At 43.0% G+C, this 22,491-nt stretch overlaps 1 protein-coding gene across 5 annotated transcripts; it reads right to left on the minus strand.

Annotated features, from left to right (window-relative positions):
- Positions 1-3,825: 3,825 nt before the first annotated feature.
- Positions 3,826-19,982, minus strand: YDJC (YdjC chitooligosaccharide deacetylase homolog). Of its 5 annotated transcripts, none has more exons than XM_087913274.1 (6): positions 19,877-19,982; positions 12,623-12,804; positions 9,707-9,866; positions 8,389-8,488; positions 8,095-8,272; positions 3,826-6,100 (listed from the first exon to the last, which is right to left on the minus strand). In XM_087913274.1, the coding sequence occupies exons 2-6, from the start codon at positions 12,787-12,789 to the stop codon at positions 5,743-5,745; spliced, it is 963 nt and encodes a 320-aa protein (XP_087769400.1). In that variant the 5' UTR covers positions 12,790-12,804; positions 19,877-19,982; the 3' UTR covers positions 3,826-5,742. The 5 variants fall into 5 exon arrangements, with proteins under 5 accessions (XP_087769400.1, XP_026572036.1, XP_087769399.1 ...); XM_026716251.2 differs by having other exon boundaries at positions 19,261-19,920; XM_087913273.1 differs by lacking the exon at positions 19,877-19,982 and adding an exon at positions 17,122-17,200.
- Positions 19,983-22,491: the final 2,509 nt, after the last annotated feature.

Genomic DNA, 22,491 nt, shown 5'->3' on the forward strand with positions numbered 1-22,491 from the left:
GTTCTGCTTTCTTTGTTTAAAATCACTGCTTTAATGTACTTTAAAAAATGCTGTTTCCTTTTCCTTTCTCTTTTTTGTTTTCTCCTGGTCACAATTTATCAGAAAAAAAGTCTTAGGCTTATAACTTGCCCTTTAAATTCAGAAGGTCATGGCTGTTGTTTCTTATTTTCCTTTGCAAATCTCTCTCTTTTTTTTTTTATTCCCCATTTTTTTGGTTGCCCCTTATCCTTCCCTCCTCCCTCCCTCAGACAGAAGAAAACAAAACCACAGCTACTTAATTTCTTAGCAAAAAGAAAACAGAAAGACATTTTTTGGGGGAAAAATAAGAGCTGTTTGTTTTCCCTGTCTTAAAACGTTGCACTGTGTTTTGTGGACATGGGTCCAAGTTTTTTTCCGACTTTGGTTTGTCACATAAACGAATCTGCCGTATGTACTCCAAAAAAAAAAAAAAAAAACCCCAAACCCCACCAGAATCAACCCCAGATCTGTTGTAAATCTGGCTGATGTGGTTACAATAATGTTTATTAAATGGGGAACTCCAAGCTTTGCTTGCAGGAAGGAATTGAATGGCTTGTATTCTGTTCAGGGGGAGGACATTTTGGCACAAAATATCCTTTAGCAAAGCGGAGTGTAATTTTCTTTCCCTTCCCTCTTCCCCCCCACCTTCCCTTTTTTTTAAAAAAAATTACTCTCCACTTTTATTCTTTAGTGTCTATGCAGGCTACCTAGAATAAAGAAGGACTCGAGTCCATTTGCGAAAATTTCAAATATGGGACCAAGAGGTACCAAAACAGAATTAAATTACCAACTAACCAACTAAACCCACCTCCTTATCCTGTATACTTCCTAGCTGAGAGACTTAACTGGGGGAGATCCTTCTGGAAAACTTAGTTCTGAAGAACAAAAACCTAGTCACAAAAAATTCTTCAGTTGACCTCTTTTCCCTGTGCAAACGACTAAACTTTAATTTTTCTTCTAATAATGGATTGGTTTGATTGATTGTCGTCCCAAACGTAAGCAATTTCCATTAAGCAATAACCCGTGCCCATCGTGAAATCGAGCAGTTGCCTTTCTCCGCAAAATAATAACCTGTACATGACATGTGGCATTCTAGGAGTAATATTGATTCAACAGCGTCGATTCAACCCCAGCTATCCCTGCTCTCGATCGGGCGTGTGACGTTCTTTCCCACGGAGAACCGAACCACCCCGTTTTAGGATGTGTCGCGTTTTAGGATGGGCAAAAATGCAACTTAGTTTACGTGACACAGTGAATTTTTCCCCAGGCTGCTCTAAAATGCTTTAAAATGCCTGGCTTTTAAGTGAGCGTTTCAAACCCATTTCTGTGAAAACTGCAGTGAAGAACCAAACCCCAGTGCGTAAATAAACATTTCTGTTTTGCATGTCTTCGCTTTCATAGATCTCTCGGCATTCCGGTGGGTTTTAATTTTTTCAGGAATCTGGAATCCTTGTTCAGTCTTTAGGGAATGAATGTATGGTTGGGGAGCTGTAGAAATAGCATTTCAAGTTTTAATTATTATTATTATTTTGCATACACCCTTCCATCTCCTCCACTCCAGCTTTTGATTTTAAACTGTACAAGATTGACAGCCAAGTACCTCTGTTTGAAAAGTAGAAAGAAAGAAAGAAAAAAGGCAGTTTTTTTTCCTTATCAGTTGGGGTATGAAACATCTGTTTTAAGTGTTCTTAGACACATTCTTTGGTAGGCGATTAAAGTTTAAAAAAAAAAAAAACCTTAATGGACACTTGCATTTTCCTTAATATGTGTGTGTAGGCTTGGTGACCAGCACTTGTCTATTACCAAAATCTCCACAACTTTTGTGTCTTCGTTTGCAGAAAGTTGGAACTGACTTTGTTTCATTCACGCTCACTCCGATTCAAAATAAACAAAAAAAATGCCAAATTTTACCTGTCAAACTGAAGTGTATATAAAACCCTGCCTTGCAAGACATTGCAAAAAAAAAAAAATTGTCCTTTTTCTTTTAGTTGTTGTTCCATATGCAGCTCTTTAACTCTTTTTACTTCGATATTGGGGAATGGGCGGCGGGGGGGGAATCAGTCTCTCTTTTTAAATTGCAAACATCTCTTAAGTCGAATTGCAAATATGTCCATGGGTGCTTTCGGAGCAGAGAACATAAAAAATCTGGATAATTTAAGGCGCCGACATTCAGAATCCCCATCTTATCTTGGTTACTTTGAACCGCAAAAATCTTAACTTCTCCCCTGTGGGTCAGATTCCTGCACTCAAGCCCAGTAATTGTCAGCTGCATTTGTGCAAATAACACAACACCTGTCCCTCAGTCTTTACCTATAACCAACTACCCATCTACAAACTCACCTTGTGAGCGTCCTTATTCTCTTTCCCTTTTCTGGCTACCAAAATGTAATTTTCCCGGGCTATATCTACAGCTAAAATAGGCTTGCTTCTGTCCAACAACATCTTAAAATATCCCAGCCCTTCTCTCTTCCCCACCTCCCACCCCCACCCCGGGCCTTCTTTCTGTGAGATTCCCAATTTTTCCCTTTTGTTTTCCCGTGGGAAGATCTCCCTACCCCCCCCCCAATGGGGGCTGCAAAATTCAAAAGACGGATTTCCAACAAGGTGCAAAATGGGCACGAGCCTCGCGTGAAACCAGGGGAGTGGTGAATAATTTTGAAGAAGAGATGGATAGCGGAGAGCCTCTTTCGATGTACCCGAGAGGTGATTTTAGAACATAGAAATCTAGGACCTTGGGGAGTTTTCCAGTCCAACCCCGTTGATTCAAGGCAAGAGACCTTATACATCCAAGCCAAAGGTGGCCCGGTCTTATTTTTGAAAACCTCCCGTTTTCATTTCTGCAAGAGATGTGAGCTGATGGCCCCTTCGCCCAAACCAATTTTTTTCAGCTGCTTGGGGATTCTTGTGACTGTTGGGGTGTTAACAGGTCTTGCTGTCTTTTTTGGCTGTTATGCACTGTATGTACAAACAAATTAGCTTTGTTAGATTAGATTTTGAAGCCCGAATAATGGTTTAAAGGCTTGCTTCCGTTCCAAATGACCAAATTTTGACCGTGGGGATGTTGTTGTAAGTGCAAGGATCAGCGTAAGTCACTTTTTTAAAGGTCTGTTTTAATTTTGGTTGCTAAATGAATCGTAAATTGAGAAGACTGCAGTTTTTTTAAAATAATGACTTTTTGATGAATGGATTAACTTTAAATAACACTATTGCACTTCTATGTGCTAAGCTGAATCCCTCCTTTCTCTCTCTCTCTCTTTTCCTTTCCTTCTTTCCTCTTTCTTTTTCTCTTGCTCTCTCTGTTTTTCTTTCTGTTTTTCTTTCTTTCTTTCTTTCTTTCTTTCTTTCTTTCTTTCTTTCTTTCTTTCTTTCTTTCTTTCTTTCTTTCTTTCTTTCTTTCTTTCTTTCTTTCTTTCTTTCCTTTCCACCTCCTAATCAAATCAACTTTCTTGGCATCTATCCTGGCCTGTGTTTCTTTGTATTTTGTCGAAGTAATTTAAGCAGAACTAGTTAAAATGCCCAGCCAATTCTCTCTGCATTTCTACTACATAAGAACAAACTAGCCAAAATAAATTGATATAGTACATAAGATAATTAGAAAGGAAGGGTAAATATTTCCATCTAAAAGATGGCTAAATGTTGGCACATTCTTGCCATCATTCTGTTAATGCTCCTTTCAGATATTTTAGTTTTGACCAGTGCAGGCCAGGGAGAGACTGGAAAAAACTCAATTTTCAATTTATCAAACTGTTCCTAACCAAACGCAGAGCTAATTAGTAGGCAATTATTTATCCATAGAAAAGAGGGTGATTTTTTTTAAAAAAAATCTAGTTTAATTCATCATTAGTCCCAGAGTAATACAAGAATAAATAATAATTCAGTGTCAACAGAGAACTCAAGAAATTTGTGGGAATTACAAGAGTCACAGTATTGATTCGAATGTTTAAACAATCAACCAAAGGAATGTAATTTCTTTTAAAAAGTAAACATTATATTGGAGACCTAATACAGATAATTTTCAACTTACAACCAGAATTTCCATTGCTTAGCAAGGCGGTTCTTAAAGTGAATCGCGCCTAATTTTACGACCTTTTTTTTTGGCCATGGTCGTTCACATGGTCGTTAAGCGAATCCGGATTCCCCATTTGGCTTTGCAGCTGGAAAGGTCACAAATCAGGATGAAGTGGCCCCAGGGCACTATAATTCTTATATGCTGGTACCTGGTTCCGATCACCTGGCCCCAGGGATGCTGCAATGGCCGTAAGTACGAGGACTGGTTGCAAGTCACTTTTGTCAATGCTGTTGTAACTGATTGGTCCCTAAACAGACGTTTGTAAGTCAAAGCCTCCCTGTAAAATGTGAAATAAGAAAGATAACATTTAACAGCAGCTTTTTAAATATATATCTACTGGATCAGAGATAGGATCCTGTGGAAATCCAGGGAACGTTTTATCTTTAAAAAAAAAGGGAAATTCAGAGATGGGGAAAGAAACTTTGGATCATTTGTGCAAGTGGTTTTGCATAAAGCAACTGAGCCTGTTAAAAAAGGGGGGATCATTTGATTGCCTAATGCAAAGTTTATTTTTCAAAGCCTGAGAGTGCTTAAAACAACTGTTCGCTTTTGATATTAAACTACCTTCAACCCAAGGGTAAAAAAGAAAAAATTGGAAGGCTCCAAACTGTCTCTTCCTTCTAACGAAGTTTTCATAACATTTTGATTTAAGCCTCGCAGATCGAGATATTCTTGATTCATCCTGTTCTACTTACTATTCAAACAGATGGGATGGTGGTTTTTTTTTTTTTACTAATCCTTAAAACAAATCACTGAGTTACTAAACAAAAACAACCTAAAATAACATTGGATTCTTCCAAATGCCTTTCTATCTCAGAATATAAGGCAGAAAGAGAGACTTAGGTTACTGTATGGCTGGGTTCTTGCAGCGTGCCAAGCCTTGGCTTGTGGACTTCCAACTCCCAGACTTACAACATAGTTGGCTGAGGAATTCTGGGAGTTGAAGTCCACAAGTCTTAAATTTGCCAAGTTTGGGGACCTCTATATTAGATGAACACCCAGTGATGCATTGATGATGTGACCTAGTTTGGTTACGAAACGTCTGCAAGGAAACCACAAGCTCAAAGAGCAACAAGGGCCTTTCAACCCTGAGTTACCAATATTCTCTCCCCTCTTGGTATACCCTAAAATTTCAGGTCTATGCTGGCATTTCTATCAAGTCAACGCCAAGTGATGGCTCCCCACTGGACTGCCTCAATCCTCTCCCACAACCATCAACTCTGGAAATTCCACTTGGCTCTTTGCATGAAGACAATTGCACAAAAATATCTTCTGTGAGATTTCCCCCCACCCCCCCAGTTGCAAAAAAGAAAGAAAAAATAAAATTTAAAAAGGGGAGGAGGAGCCATATCTGCCTGCAGAGGGTGCAAAAATTTCCCGGGTGTCTTCTGCTCTCCCTGGGAGCCATCCCTGAACTAGCCATCTTCATCTAGGTTAGGGGTCTGCAACCTTAAACACTCAAAGAGCCATTTGGACCCGCTTCCTATAGAAAACAGGTCAGGTAAGGAATGACTGGGAGGGGTGCGGCCAGTTAGTGGTGGGATCAGCCGACAGCCGCAGCAGAGGACCGAAAGAGCCGCATGTGGCTCCAGAGCTGTGGGTTGCCGACTCCTGATCTAACCAGTGTAAAAACGGGAAGCGTCCTTCACAGAGAATCAGACAGTGAGATCTTGGAAAGCACAGAGCCGAATATTCCTGATTTGGTACTGTTTCTGGAGCTCTGGGTTCTTCAAGGTCTCGAGTTCGTGCAGGCGCTCCCAGGACTGAGAAAAGTCATCCGGGCCTTCTCCACAACCTCCAGTAGGCGGGATGCTGGGGTAGCCTGGGTGGGTCATGAGTTCAAGCGTCACTGTCCGGAGCCCTTGACCAGGACACAAGAATGAAGAGGGCGGAGGAGTTGCGGAGTCGTCTTTGGCCAGATGCGCTGTGGTGGCGTTATCAATAGCATCCAAGATGTTTTGGGTGGACATATTTTTCCCCATGGTGCTGAGGCCGATATAGATATCTGGCCACCTGGAAGACAAAAAGTTACTTACGTTTCAGAAAGACAGTCCTCAACTTACAAAATGTTCGTTTAGTGACTGTTCAAAGTTACAACAGCATTGGAAAAAAGTGGCTTATGACCGTTGTGCACACTTAATGACCACTGTGGCATCTTCATGGTCAGGTGTGGTCAAAATTGAGGTGCTTGACTCCTATGTATGACCATTGTGCTGTCCCACAATCAGCTAAACCCATTTTGTGACCTGACAAGCAAAGTCCATGGGGAAAAAAACCACATTCACCTTAACAACCATGTTCCTAACTTAGCAACTGTGGCGACTCACTTAACAACTTGCAAGAAAGATCGTAAAATGAGGCAAAACTCAGCAAAGGCCTCACTTAGCAACAGAAATGTTGGGCTCGGTTGTGCTCATAAGTTGAGGACTATATAAGGCAGTAATGGCTAACCTTTTGGGGTGTCCTGTGCCAAAAATTGTGTGCGCTTGTACTCTAGCGCTCGTGTGCCAGCACCCAGAAGGTAATCTCCACCCACCCCCCGCCACCCCTTTACCTGCACTGCGCCTTACAGCTGATTTTCAGCCAGTTTGAGGCCTTTTTTGGCTTCCCAGAGGTTTGAGGAAGGCTTCTGCAGGCTTTTCAGGCCAAAAACTAGGCCCATTTAGTCACTTCCAGTATTTTCGGAAAAACAGGAAGTGACGAAACGGGCCTAGTTTTTGACCTGAAAAGCCTGCAGAAGCCTTCCTCAAACCTCTGGGAGTCCGAAAAAGGCCTCAAACCTGCCGAAAATTAGCTGTGAGGTGCGTGCATGCGCAGTGAGGTAAGTTTGCCTGCAGCTCACCTGCCAGCACAAATGGCTCTATGTGCCACCTGTGGCACGCGTGCAATAGGTTCACCATCATGGGTATAAGGCATCCTTTCTTAATAATATGTCCCTTATAGGTAGCCCTTGTCATACAACAATTCGTTTAGCGACTGTTTGAAGTTACAAGGGCTCTCATCATATAGCCATGGTGATACCGCGACAGTTGTTAAGAGCGAGAATTGGTCGTAAGTCCCTCCCTTCAGTGCCATTGCAATTTCAAGCATTCATCGATGGAGATTCTCAATCATCCAGGTTAGGGTTGTCCCCAAAGATGCTTTTTCCAAAAAGCACCTGGACTTTTCTTGTTTTTATTTTCCTTCAAAATGTTTTCGCTTCTCATTCAAGAATCTAGAGGCGAACAGAAGAAGCTTCTTGGATGAGAAGTGAAACGTTTGCAAGGCAGGAAACCAAGAAGGGTCCCCTTTTGAAAAAAAAAAGGGGGTGTCTTGGACTTTGGGAGTCCAAAGAGTGGCTAAAAAAAATGGTTGTAAGTAAGGGCTATCTACAGCAGAACTTTTCAAAACTAAGTTCAAAAAGTACACTGTTCCTGACTGCTAATTAGGTTCACGGTATTTCTCTAGTCTTAGAAAACAACCTGCTCTCTATAAAACCCTAGTAAGAACCACACCTGGAATACTGCAACCATTTTTAGTCACCAAAAAAGATACGGAGATTTTGGAAAAAGTTCAGAGAAGAGCAACTAAGACTTATCAAAGGCCCGGAGACTAAAAGATACAAAGAACAGCTGCAGGATTTGGGTCTGGCTAATCTAAATAAAAGAAGAATTAGGGGTGATGTGATAGCAGTGTTCCAGTATTTGACGGGCTGCCACAAAGAAGAGGGGGTCACAAATTATTCTCCAAAGCCCCAGAGGGCAGGACAAGAAACAATGGATGGAAACTAATCAAGGAGAGAAGCAACCAGGAATTAAGGAGAAACTTTCTGACAGTGAGGACAATTAACCAGTGGAACAGCTTGCCACCAGAAATAGTGGCTGTTCCATCACTGGTGGTTTTTAAGAAGAGACTGGACAGTCACTTGTCTGAGATGGTATAAGTTCTCCTGCTTGAGCAGGGGGCTGGACTAAAAGACCTCCCAGGTACCTTCCAGCTCATTCGTTCTATTCTTATGGATGCCCCACCTTATCCCGTGCTTTTGAAAGACCTCTATGGTGTCCAGCGAATCCTTCTCCACTCCCGAATAGAAATCCATCAGAGTTGACTCTATCCAACCACAGCGCGGGAGATCTGGTTCAATGGGAACCCGCGTGTAAGTGATCCCGTAGGCTTCCAAGACCTCTGCAAATACGTGCCTGATCTCTGGAAGAGTAACCGAAGAGGAAGAACGTGGTAAGAGGATCTCAATGCCAGGGAAATGCAAACGCCGAAATGTCTTTGGAGGAGCAGAAGGGAGACGGTGGACCGATCCTACTTACCTGGGAGAACGTGGACGTGTTGGTGACCATCCATGTGGTGTGGTAAACGGCCTGTCAGTTCGCAAAACAACTCCACTTGTGCTATTAATTCCTGCTTCACCTAAGCGTAGAAAAGCAGGAGGTGTAAATTCGTCGCTTGAACATTCTCATTTATAAAAATGAAATTGTCAGATGAAGGCTAAAAAAACCGATCGGACACAACTAAACCTTCCAAGGGACATCTTGGCAAGCTCCAAAATGAAGGGTGTTTTCCTTGGTGGTTTCTGAGTTGGGTTGGTTTCTTGCAGACGTTTAATTACCCAACTAGGTAGCATCATCGGTGCTGTTAACCTTGTCTGAGTAATGAAACATCTGCAAGAATACAACCAAGCTCAGAAAACACCAAAGGCCCTATAGTAGTCTTCCTCTTCCTATTCCTCTCACCCAACTCTCTTCTAACACTGATGATGTTACTTAGTTCGGTAATGAAACATCTGCAAGAAAACAACCAAGCTCAGAGAGAACCAAGGACGCTACAGTCCTCCTCCTCCTCTCCACAAACCCCACTCCCTTCTAGCATTGATGATGTTACCTAGTGAGGTAATGAAATGTCGGCAAGAAAACCACCAGCTCAAGAGAGCACCAATGAAACGAGAACTCATTTCAACCCTGAAATCTTCTCCGAACAACACTAACCCAAAAGAGCAATGTGATTTCCTGCCCTTCTTAGCAGAAAATGCACAAAATGTTCTGTGGGCTCCAAAACAGGCTTGGTACCATTTAAGAAAAAAGAAATCAGAAACTTCTCCCTTGATGAATTTGGCCTACATCGAAAAGAAGACCCAACCCAACCAATTTGAGTTGCCTGGCTCAACATTGACATCCTTCACAACGTACCTGTCAGCGTTTCAGTGAAACTCCCCATTTCATTCAGCTCTCAGAAACAAAGTTTGTCCGGGTAAAGAATTTATTAAAGAAGTTATATTGGCACATCGAGGAAAACCCAAATCTGGGAGTTCTGGGTTTCCCCTTCCCAGAAGAGAAATCAAAAGCCCATCCCCCTGCACCCACCAGCCCATCACATGGCCCAATCCACCATCGTCCCAACTGGAGACATCCTTCCAGTCACTCCCCTCCAGGTGCAGGGCAACATGTCCTTGACTCTCTGAGAAAGGAATGTTGTTGAGTCTAACCTTCCACCTCTCTTATGAAATACCCCCCTCCCAAATTCCCAGGCAGACTCGAAGCTTCTAAGTGAAATATGCCTTCCAAGGCTGGCAGTATCTCAACCACCTTTGAAAGAGTTGACTGAGGTGTGTTTGCCTGGCTTCCCCCTCACCTCAACCATATTAAGGAGTCCTTCGTTCAAACACCTCCGAATTCCCATCTTCCCATGGAAGAACCCTTCTGGGTTGAGTAGCGTGGACTTTTTCTTCAGTGCTGGGCAAACCGGGGTGCCTTCAGAAAGGTTGGCGTGGAGTCCTATCGGAATGGAATGTCTACAGAAAGAGGGGGGAAAAAATTGAAAAAACCAAACACAACTTTGAACGTCCGCCAAGGAGAAAAACTTGCAGGATTTGTTGATTTGGATCCCATTCCTAGTTCAAGAGGGTGACTCATCAGATTCCTCTTCCGTGACGTAATTTGTGGGAATCAAGCATTTAGCAGCAGGAACTGTAATTATCCTTGTGTATTTCCAGGAGGCGATTTAAGTGTGACCAACATCTATTGTCTCCCTATTAAAAAGGATATGTAGACGTGAAGGGCCATCTCGGATAGATGAGGTTTCCAGAATTTGGACAAAGAAGAGGATAACAGGAAGATGAACATAATATAGTGGCCAAGGAGAGACCCCGGTACGTGTTTCCATTGGCTCATGAAGCTGGTTGGACTTAATCATGGTCTTTCAGTCCAACAGAGGTGGTGGTGTGATGAGGATGGAATTGGAGAAGACCTCATATATAAATAGGAAGCAGGAGTATTACGTATATTAACTCTAGATAGATAGATGATGGATGGATGGATGGAGAGAGAGAGAGAGACAGAGAGAAAGAGCTGAGAGTTAGAAATGATAGATCAGGGGTCTTCAAGCTTGACAGCTGTAAGACTTATGGACTTCAACTCCCAGAATTCCTCCTCCAGTTATGTTAGCTCAGGAAATTTGGGAGTGGAAGTCCACAAGTCTTAAACTTGCCAAGTTTGAAGACCCTTGCAATAGATGATTGATAGATAATAGAGAGAGAAGCTGAGAAAAAGGAGTAGAGATGATTGGAGAGAGATGATAGACAGACAGACAGACAGAAGCTGATAGAGAGATAGAAATGATAGACATGTTGATAGATACCGTAGATAAATAGGTAGGTAGGGAGAGAAAGAGAGAGAGAGAAGCTGAGATAGAGAGGTAGAAATGATAGATGATATATAAGCTGAGATAAAGAGAGATGATAGACATGATGATAGATTCGATAAAGAGAGAGAGATAGAAGCTGAGATAGAGGTAGAAATGATAGATAAGAGACAAGCTGAGATAAAAAGGTAGAGATTATAGACATGATGGATAATTAGAGAGTATGTGTGTGTATATGGTGGATGAATTGGATGTGTGTGTGTTACAGGTGGTCATCAGCTTACAATCATTTGTTCAGTGGAATTACGCCACTGAAAAAAGGGACTTGCAGTCGGTCCTCGCACATATGACTGTTGCAGGATCCCCATGGTCACATGATCAAAACTTTGGGCACTTGGTAGCCAGCGCGTAAATCTGACTATTGCAGCATCCCAGCCACCTTCCAACAAACACAGCCAATGTGGGGGGAAGCCAGATTCACTCAACAATTGTGTTATTAATTTCACAACTGCAGGGATTCCCTTAACAAAACGTCGTAAAATGGGGCAAAACTCACTTAACGCATTTCCCACTCAGCAACATAAATCTTGGGCTCAATTGTGGTTGTAGGTCGAGGACTACCTGTATACTAAAGCGATGCATTACAACGTGCTAGGGAAAAGCTATGTGTTGTGAAGGCTAATACCAGGAAAAGAACCCACAGCTGCGTGATTTCACACTGTTTTGTGTGTAATAATGAATTCCCCAAGGAAACTTATAAGAGTGTATGTGGAAGAAGTGAGTAACAAGGGAAGGAGAGAAATCTCGGGCTGAATCGGGAAAAATCTCACAGGTTTGTAAGAGCCAGCACAACAAAGTAAATCCTCTTAGATTGGCTGAGAAAACGGGAACAGAGGCAGGCCAGGATAAGTTAGATAATCGCCTAATTAAACACCGAGGGATTTATTTATTTTTTTAAAGAGAGATGCTGTCACCGGACGCAGTTTTTAACCTCTTCAAAAACACAATATTTTCATTTTGCGGTATCTTTTAGTGGTTCTTCACCATTTCTTTCTGACCTGTATCTGGGGGGTTTGTGTGAAAAAGAAGACGGCACAGTCCTTTGGCCTTGGGAATTCAGAGCTGTCTTCTCTTCTTCTGCAATCTTGGTGCCAGTTATTTATTTCAGCTCCCAGAATCCCTGAGAATTCTGGGAGCTGAAATCCACACTTGTCTAGCGAGTCACGGCATTTGTCACGGCAACCGTAACCCGGTTGTTAAATGAATCTGGCTTTTCCCCCAATTGGACTTTGCTTGTCAGAGGGTCACAATAGGGGATCACACGACCCCCGGGGACATCTCAACTGTCATAAGTACATGCCAGTTGCCAAGCATCTGATCACGTGACCGTGGGGAAATGCCGCAACAGTCATAAGTGTGAAAAACCAACCAACCGTAAGTCACTTTTTTTTTTTTTTGCTGCCGTCATTTTGAAGGGACACTAAACGAAGGATTGTGAGTCACGGACAACCTGTAGACCAGGGGTGGGATTCAAATTTTTTTTTTTACTACTAATTCTGTGGGCCCGGCTTGGTGGGCATGACAGGGGAAGGATATACTGCAAAATCCCCTTTCCTTCCCCACCTCACTAACCTGCTTTCCAGCTCTGTTCTCCTGTGCAGGGCAACCAAAAGAAGAGCCGGCTGATCAGCTGGGACTCAATGGGAGGCGGAGAAGAGATGGGGTTGGCAGAGCCAGTCAGAGGCGGGATTGACCAATTCTCCGAACTACTCAAAATTTCCACTTACTGGTTCTCCAGAACTGGTCTTGACCGTCTGAATACCACCTCTGGTTGTAGACCCATCTTTCGGGTTTAAGAATTGCTTGACGCCCGTGAAATCAAAGAAAAAGAAAAAAGGAGAGACTCACTTCTTGGCCAGCTGGACAGCGTCAGACACGGCGCTCCCGTTAACCAGGAGCGAAACGTTGGAGATGGCCCCGGCCAGGAAACACTCCACGATGCCGTGATTCCTCCTCGGGCAGTAGCCAAAATCATCCCCGGTTACGATCAACTTCACCACCGTGGCTTTGGGCATCCTTAGGAGTCAACCCTGGGCGCGCAAAACATTAGCCAGAAGACAAAATCCTCGCATTAGCCCGTATCTCTTCCTCTCCCCACCAAAAGCAAAGACAGGAGAAGCAGAGAAGGAAAGGACAAACTGGAGCACCCATAAGCCACAGCCGTGGCTAACCATCGCCGTGTCCCAAGGAAACCTAAACATACGCTGTGCCTTTTTTTCCTCTCTGTGCCAGGGCAGTTGCTAATCTCGTCATCGGGAAGGGTGTGCGGAAAGTAAGCCCCACCAAAGGCGATGTAACTAAGAGGATTAGCCCAACTCAGCTTTCTGGATGAGGGAGGAAAAACGCACCGTGGTTGAGTTTGAGCTGGTTGGGGTTGGTTTTTTTTATTTAAATCTTTGACACAGGGAAATGGTTGATCCGGAACAATTATTGGAGCAGAGAGAAGGCACCGAAAAACATGCGCTAAATCAGAGCCACAGCTCAGCTCATTTCAATCAAGGGAAGGAATTTGGAGCAGAGGTGGGGAATTGTAGTGTTCGGGCGCCATGATTTTTCTTTTTTTAACTTCTGAAGTGCAAGAGGTGGGGGCACAGGTGGGAGAGCAATAAAAGATGCAGGCGTAAAAAAATAAAAAAAAATTCAGGAGCTTCAGGAAGCGATGACTGGCTAACTCCTTAGCAGAGGCCAATTAACACAACGGTGAGGAAATGCTGAATCGATGGCTTTTGAACCAATGGGATTTTGGGCACGGATTTTTGCACTCTTTCAACATAGCCTACCACAAAGTGGGGTTGTTGTAAAGAACCAATGAAGAAACAGCGGGAAAGCCTCGGCTTAGGCATAAAAGATGTTGATTGACTTTGGGCCAATCACAAGGAGACGGTGAGTTCTAGTCCCGCATTAGGCACGAAAGCCAGCTAGGTGACTTTGGGCCAATCACAAGGAGACAAGTTCTAGTCCCGCCTTAGGCACGAAAGCCAGGTAAGTGACTTTGGGCCAATCACAAGGAGACGGTGAGTTCTAGTCCCGCCTTAGGCACGAAAGCCAGGTAAGTGACTTTGGGCCAATCACAAGGAGACGGTGAGTTCTAGTCCCGCCTTAGGCACGAAAACCAGGTAACTGACTTTGGGCCAATCACAAGGAGAAAAGTTCTAGTCCTGCCTTAGGCACGAAAGCCAGGTAAGTGACTTTGGGCCGATCACAAGGAGACGGTGAGTTCTAGTCCCACCTTAGGCACGAAAACCAGGTAAGTGACTTTGGGCCAATCACAAGGAGACAAGTTCTAGTCCTGCCTTACGCATGAAAGCCAGGTAAGTGACTTTGGGCCAATCACAAGGAGACAAGTTCTAGTCCTGCCTTACGCATGAAAGCCAGGTAAGTGACTTTGGGCCAATCACAAGGAGACAAGTTCTAGTCCTGCCTTAGGCACGAAAGCCAGGTAAGTGACTTTGGGCCAATCACAAGGAGACGGTGAGTTCTAGTCCCCCTTAGGCACGAAAACCAGGTAAGTGACTTTGGGCCAATCACAAGGAGACAAGTTCTAGTCCTGCCTTACGCATGAAAGCCAGGTAAGTGACTTTGGGCCAATCACAAGGAGACAAGTTCTAGTCTTGCCTTAGGCACGAAAGCCAGCTAGGTGACTTTGGGCCAATCACAAGGAGACGGTGAGTTCTAGTCCCACCTTAGGCACGAAAACCAGGTAAGTGACTTTGGGCCAATCACAAAGAGACAAGTTCTAGTCCTGCCTTACGCATGAAAGCCAGGTAAGTGACTTTGGGCCAATCACAAAGAGACAAGTTCTAGTCCTGCCTTACGCACGAAAGCCAGCTAGGTGACTTTGGGCCAATCACAAGGAGACAAGTTCTAGTCCTGCCTTAGGCATGAAAGTCAGCTAGGTGACTTTGGGCCAATCACAAGGAGACAAGTTCTAGTCCTGCCTTACGCACGAAAGCCAGCTAGGTGACTTTGGGCCAATCACAAGGAGACAAGTTCTAGTCCTGCCTTAGGCATGAAAGTCAGCTAGGTGACTTTGGCCCAATCACAAGGAGACGGTGAGTTCTAGTCCCGCCTTAGGCACGAAAACCAGGTAAGTGACTTTGGGCCAATCACAAGGAGACAAGTTCTAGTCCCGCCTTAGGCACGAAAGCCAGGTAACAGTGACTTTGGGGCAATCACAAGGAGACAGTGAGTTCTCAAGTTGTTTATAAAAATAATAACAGCAGGAATAAAAAACAAAATAAATAAAATAAATAAATAATTTTAAAAATTAGATAAAAATACCTGATTTAAATGGACTCTGCGTACTGACAAGATTTGGGCAGAAAAGAAATAGAACAAGGACAGGTGTAGAACTGATTTAAAAAGTTCTCACTCCTCTCATTTTTCTAAGCTAACTCTTAACTTCTTAGACCGGGCTTCTGCTCTTGTGAAACCAGGATTCACTTCTCGTAAAATCGCACCCAGCTCAATCTGGATTTGGAAAAGGGTAGTTTTCCACCCTTTTAAGCTGGTAATCAGCTCTGATCTCCCTTATTATTATTATTATTATTATTTTTAGGAGTCCATGATCAACCAGGAGCCGATAAAATGCCTGGCACAGTTCAAGAGAAGAGCCTTATTATCGATATGTTTATTTGGCTTACTCTAAACTTTAAAACTTGTGAACTTCAGCTTCTAGAATTTTGCTGGCTGGGAGAATTCTGGGAGTTGAAGTCCACACGTCTTAAAAATTGCCAGGTTTGGAGACCCTTCTGCCCTAAACCACAATCACACACAGGCAAACAATAGATACAAGCTCAAAGTTAAGTTCAAAACATTCTCAAAGATCCATCTCATCCTGGGAAACTTTTTTTGAATTATTACCATCTGGCAGACGGTACAGAATAATGAAAACAAGGACAAATAGGCTGAAAAACAGGTTCTATCCCAGGGCAGGAGCTCTTTTGAATTCTGCTGTATAGTGCTGTGTCGAGGGTTTTTGGTTCAATGTGTGGAGGGTGAAGGATGTGTGTTTGTGTTTATTTTCATGGTCATGATGTGCACTGAAGATAGTGTTTGATTTCGTTGTACTAGGTGCAATGACAATAAAGTAAAGTAAAGTAAACTCTCTCCAAACTCGATTGCGGGAAATATGATTTCAGCAACAGAGTGGTGAACGCCAAGAACTCACTCCCTGACTCTGTTGTTACATCCTCAAACCTCCCAAAACTGTTAACCCTACACTGTCTATTGTGGACCTCACCCCATTCCTAAGAAGTCTGTAAGGGGGCGCGCATATGCGCACACCAGCGTGTCTACTGTTCCTGTCCTACTGTTCCCATTTATTCATTACTCATTTCTTATGTATAGACTTACACCTGTTTACATTTATATGTTTATATGTTATGTTCATACTTATACTTGCTTTTTCACACAACAAATAAATAAACAAAAGATGTCCAGGGTTAAATAACAACCAGAGTAAAACATACCACATCATAACAATTTCAAATAATTATCCATCGACCGTCTTCCTCCATTTGATCACCTCGCTAACATTAGCCTGCCACTAATTTGTGCAAAAATGGGACTTTTAATTTCAATTCAGAACAGAGCTAGAAGGGCCCTTGGAGATCTTTTGGTCCACCCATTCAAGCAGGAGATCTTAATAGTTATTTACTAATATCTCTTTTTCCAATGGAACAGAAGTTGCCTTCGGAAGTTGTGGGAGCTTCACCACTGGAGCCTTTCAAGAAGAGACTGGACTGCCATCTGTCGGAAATGGTGTAGGGTCTCCTGCTCGGGCGGGGGGTTGGACTAGATGACCTACAAGGTCCCTTCCAACTCTGATTATCTGTTATCTGTCCCATTTTATGACCTTTCTGTTACTCTGTTTTTACCAACAAGGATTCTGTAGTTAGTTGGGATTTTTTGAGCCGTGGAAAAATCCTTTATCGACTTCCCCTCCTCTGCCTTTCAAAACATTTTAATCCATCCTTTCCCTTGTGTTTTTTTTTTTTTTCACAATTAGAGAATCTGATTTTAAAAAAAAAAAGAACATTGGGTTCTTTTTCATTTATGAAAATCAGAAGCTCCATTGTTTTCTTTCTACCAATCACATTTCATTCAAAAGCAAACCACTCTCTGAAGCTGCACAGGTGGCTCCGTCAGAGGCCACGAATTCAAGAGCTAATATTTGAATTTTTTTTAAGAAAAGGTGAATTTCCTGATTTGGGCGTCATGCTTCTCCTTTCCTATATATGAATGAAGGAAGTCAAGGCATACTCACAATTTTTTCCCCTCAAGTTTGGTCTTTGGGCTGCAGTAAAAGCCAGAAAGCCGATTTGAGAAAGATGCAATTGGCTCACCCAATTTTTTACCAGGGACTTTTCCCTAGGAAAAACCGAACAGGTCCCCTTGCCTTCTAGAGACGAGATCAATGTGTCTAGTAGATGCTGGTTTTGTTTGGGGTTTTTAAAGCTACCCGGATGCTATCAGGAAGTAACAAGCTGAAAATCCAGATATGCTGCAACATTGGACAGTGGCAGGAACTCCAGGGCTGGTTGCAAGCCAACACAAGATTATAGGTTGAAATTTCTTTCTATCTTATCTTTAGATAGAAATTACTTTCTATATTATCTTTAATTGCCATCCAAGCCCCAAATAGTGAAAATCAAGAGTATAAAAAACAATTGAGACATGTACTAGCAAGTTGAGGGTGCTGGGTTTTCATAAAGTAAAGCCAAAAAGAGGTCAACAAAGCAATGTTTTTTTTAAAAAAAAAAAACCCTCACAAACTCCACTGCAATCCACACCGAAGAGGATATAAATTTTAACGCCTTTTTCAAGAAGGCTTGATGAAAAAAAACCTTTTCAGCGCCTCCTTCTTGCTCCTTAAAATGGAAACATTTCACCTTAAAAGAATTCGTAAAAGTCACTGGGTATATAAGTTTTCTCATAAATAATTCTGAATTGATTTCAACAGAAAATCAGAAAAAGGGCATCGCGCTACAGGGGATTTCTGCATTATTTTTCTATTTTCAAATGCTTCCAAAAGAATTCTCCATCGTTGAAAAGTCGCTGGCTTAGAAACCAGGAGACGGTGAGTTCTAGTCCCAGCTAAAGTGTGAAACCTGCGTGGGTGACATTGATCCAATCACAAGGAGACGGTGAATTCTAGTCCCAGCTTAACCCTGAGAGCCAATTGGGTGACTTTGAGCCAGTCACTCATTCTTAGCCCAACCGACCTCACAGGGTTATTGTGAGGAAAGTAGGACGACAAAGGTGTATTATGTATGTTCCCCATCTTGAGTTACTTATAAAAGTAATAAAAAGGCGGGATAAAAATAAAATAAAATAAATAAAATGAGTTCAGCTGAAGGCAGTGGTCTTTCCGAAAAATAAATCTATGCCTTTTGGATTCTTCTTTGCTTGTATGCTTTTCAAGCTGTGGATTGCTGGCCACAATAATGGGTTGTTTTATGACCCACAAAATATCTGGCATGAGATTATTATATTATTAAATCATCATCATCATTTTGTAAATAACTCAAGACCTGGTTATATCACCAGGCCTGGGAATTTGAGAGTACCAGAGAGATTCTCCATTAAGGCTGATCCCTTTTACTCTCTCCCTACAGTTTCTGTATTTTAAATTTGTTGTTCATTTGTTAACTTGAGTTTTTAAGTGTTTTTATGTTTGCTTTTATATTGTATATTGATTGAAAGTTATACTCTGCCGAGTATGGGCGGCCAGATAAGTCTGATCAATAGATAAATCATAGATAAATAATTTAGCTTTTCATGTCCTGTAGCAGAACGGTCAAGTTCACATTGCATACTAAAATGATTTTGGCTTAGGGTGATGTTTTTAAATACTCTGTAGTGTGATTGTGATGTGGTGTTTGGGGCACTGTGCTGGAGTAGCTTTCAAATTTCATTGTATTTGTGAATGCAATGACAATAAAGATATTCTATTAACAACGGCTGTGATTCCCTTAACCAACCGTGTCGAGATAGGTTGTAAAAATGGGGCCAAAAACTCCCTTAACCAATTTCTCACTTAGCAACATCAATTTTGGGCTCAATTCGAGTCGTAAGTCAAGGAATACCTGTATCTCCTCTACTCTCCAAACCTGAGGTTTCCTTGTGGTGCCCCATCCAAGCTTATTTTGGGCGGGGTGGGAGGGGAGGAACATGGCATCTAGCTAAGCATCTGGGGGAAACAGCCCTCGACCTTTCGCACTGGATCCTCTATTTCCTCTGCCAATCCCACTCACCCCCTTTCGGGCATCTTCCCTAGCATTAAAGACAGGCAAGGGATCTTCGAGGTCATCCAGCCCAGCCCAACGCGAGACTCTTCCTCATCATCCTTTCAAGAAGAGGTTGGACTGCCATTTGTCCGTCTATGGTGTAGGGTCTCCTGCTTGGGCGGGGTGGGGGTTGGACTAGATGACCTACAAGGTCCCTTCCAATTCATCTGTTAAATCCCGCATCAGCCTCCTTACCCCCAGCGCGGGCATCCTCCTCTCCCGATCCGGATTCCTCGCCCAATTTCGGGGCCAGCTCCCCCGAAACCGCTCCGCACCTCATCTGCAGCTTTGCCAGGATGCCACCCCTTCCGGGCCGGCCTCCGAAGGCGAAGTCCGAGCGTGGCGTCCAGATGTTCCGACATCCGCTTTGGCACGGAAGGAGGAGAGAGCATCCGAGCCGGCGGCCGGGAGAGCAGGGCGGGCAGGCTCGATCGGGGGTCGGGGTGGTCTGCAAACCCCGCGCAGACGGTGCCATGCCAGCCACCCGGTGGGCACACACAGGGCGAGGGGGCATACCGGGGGCATCTATCCGGTCCTTGCTAGCCGCTGAAACCAGGCTCGGAGGATCGCAGCTTGCTTTCCAGATCCTCATGCCTTTCTTACACCTCACCCGGCTTTTTACCCCCGCCCCCCGCCCCTAGAATTCAGGTTCGATGCCCAGGCCCGGCGAGGAAGGACAGAGCGGAGAGGCGGCTCTGCTTCAAGATTTGCACCCGGCCGGCCGTGCAACGGCTTCTCCCGGCTGCAAAAGAAAAAAAAGGGGGGAAGGGACCCATCATCCCCACTCCGGGACCCTTGCACGCTCACTCACCCATGGCAAAGCAGCAGCGGCGCCCATGCCCGAAGCGGCCCCGGGAAATGCGAAAGCGGGTTGGCAAAAGGCGCAAGGGGTGGGGTGGGGGGAAGCCCTCTGGTGGCCTCGAAGGGAACTGCAAGGAGGCAGCGGAAAGGAAGCGCAGGAGGCGCCGAGTTTCTGATTCAGCGCCTCCCGCTTCGCCCACAAGCAGAGGTTACTGAACTACAGTTCCCAGCATTCCTCGCCTTGAGCCGCGCTGGGTGGAAGCTGCTGAGAGTTGTAGCTCTGGAGTTATGGGTTGACTTGATTGATTGATTGATTGACTGACTTAAGCTACCAAAGATCTCTGCCTTTATATATCATTAATCAATTTAGCCCTTGCACGCTATATATAGCGAGAACCTCAGAATATATATATATATATATATATATATATATATATATATATATATATATATATATATATATATATATATATACACACATACATACATATATATACATATATATATATATATATATACATATATATATATATATATATATATATATATACATATACATATACATATACATATACATATACATATACATATACATATACATATACATATACATATACATATATATATATATATATATATATATATATATATATATATATATATATATATTCTGAGGTTCTGGGTATTTGTATGTGGATCTTTGGTTGTTCGGGTTTTCTCCCGCGTAAGATTGAAGTATCTAGGCAACGTTTCGATGAAGTCTCATTCATCATCTTCAGGCTTCTGTCTTCGGCTCTTGCTTCTCAGTCTGAGATATATATATATATATATATATATATATATATATATATATATATATATATATATATATATAATTTATTTATTTTCTGAGGTTCTCGCGGGTATTTGTATGTGCTGAAGACGGGCTGAAGACACAAGCCTGAAGATGATGAATGAGACTTCATCGAAACGTTGCCTAGATACTTCCAATCTTACGCGGGAGAAAACCTGAATAACCAAAGATCCACATACTTATACCCGCGAGAACCTCAGAAATATATATATATAAATATTCTTAAGTTTTCGCGGGTACTTACATGTATGGCATTCAACTTTGTTCAGGCATTTTTCCACGTCATTGTAGTTGTGCTTTTAAAGTTGTAGCAACCTTTCGGCAGAATCTCATCTGCCATCATCAGGCTTCTGTATATATATATATTTGATTGCAGCGTTAATATATAAGCAGTTTAAACAATTCCCCAATTTGCCATTGGCCTCTTTGTGGTACCAGCTTTGTTGCAGTGGATGCCACATGCTCCATTAAAGAACAGAATAAAAATCCATTCAATCGTTCAGACGTGGAAGAGGAAATTTTGAGCTTTGGAATGAAAACTCACAAGTCAGGATTCTGGATTCCGAGGTCTTGTGTACGGGTTCAAGTGTCAACAACATATTTTATGCAAATGGATGGAATTGCCGACTCTGCAGTAGAACTGCTGATGTAACAAAGGAGAAGGTGATTCTTTTCTTCCTTCCTTCTTTTCTTCTTTCAAGCCGTAAGTAACTCTCTACCTCAACTCTGGAGCTTGAAGCTTGAAGACTGGATTGATTTCTCGCGTTAGCCGAAACCTTTGGACCTTTCGTCAACAAGACAAAGACCTGGATAATTTCTCCAGAGATTAGAAAGCCTTCCCATTCTTTAATTCCCAAATTAACTTTCATTAAGGCCATTCTAAGGTTATACGGGGCTTTTCAAATGGGAGATGGATTGATTTAACCTGTGGCTTATCATATATGGAGTAGCAATATAAATTAACATTTCAACCAGAGTTAGTAGAACCCAATAAAGTATCGATGTTCAAAAGATCTGGGTTCAAATACCAATATCTTAGGCCATCTGATCATTGAAGCGCAACCTCCTTTATATTAAAGAAATGAAATATTGGACTTGTCTATGCTCTCAGCCGGTCATGATGGGATCTACAGTTTGATGTAGGACCCACAATCACACTGAGGGGAGGATACCATGCCCCAATGTATACAGAGAGTCTCACTGGATGCTGTGTGAGGTATAAATCCTATTTAGGCAGGGGTGGGATTCAAATTTTTTAACAACCAGTTCGGTGGGGGTGACTAGGTGGGTGTGGCCATGTGACTGGGTGGGCGTGGGTTTTTTTTTCCTCTTTTTTGGAAGCACCCCCACATTTTCTGCCTCTTGGGCCTCAGGGAAGCCTTCTGGATGAAGCAATAAGACAGTGAAGGAGATCCTGGAACAGCTGATCATTTGAACAGCTGATCGTCAGGAGGGGAAAAATTACTTTAAGGAGTGACTGGGTGGGGAAGAATGCAGTCAGTGATGTTGGGCATGAATGTGATGTCACGCATGCACGATAAGGAGGAGAGAGGGAGGGGAGGAGAGAGGCAGGCCAGCCTGGGGCGCAATTTGCCGTTCTCTGAATTGCACTGAATCATAACAACCGGTTCTATAGAACCGGTGTGAACCAGTAGAAAGCCACCCCTGTGTTTAGGATTGTCCATTGCTAATGTAGTTCAAAGTTTGCCAGCTTTTTTACGGGCTCATTTATATGTCTTCCTATAACTAGATGTTCGGCAACCCATCTGGCT

Source organism: Pseudonaja textilis, chromosome 15 (assembly GCF_049901715.1).
Source record: "Pseudonaja textilis isolate UNSWEBS1 chromosome 15, rPseTex1.2, whole genome shotgun sequence".
NCBI classification, from domain to species: domain Eukaryota; kingdom Metazoa; phylum Chordata; class Lepidosauria; order Squamata; family Elapidae; genus Pseudonaja; species Pseudonaja textilis.

What these genes read in the sequence shown, in the direction of transcription:
- YDJC (XM_087913274.1), bottom strand. Translation starts at nt 12,789, where the DNA reads ATGCCCAAAGCCACGGTGGTGAAGTTGATCGTAACCGGGGATGATTTT. An exon ending in GCTGTCCAGCTGGCCAAGAA is followed by an intron (nt 9,867 to 12,622) that starts GTGAGTCTCTCC and finishes CTCTTTCTGTAG; the next exon opens with ACATTCCATTCCGATAGGAC. An exon ending in TTTCAAAAGCACGGGATAAG is followed by an intron (nt 6,101 to 8,094) that starts GTGGGGCATCCA and finishes TTTGTCTTCCAG; the next exon opens with GTGGCCAGATATCTATATCG.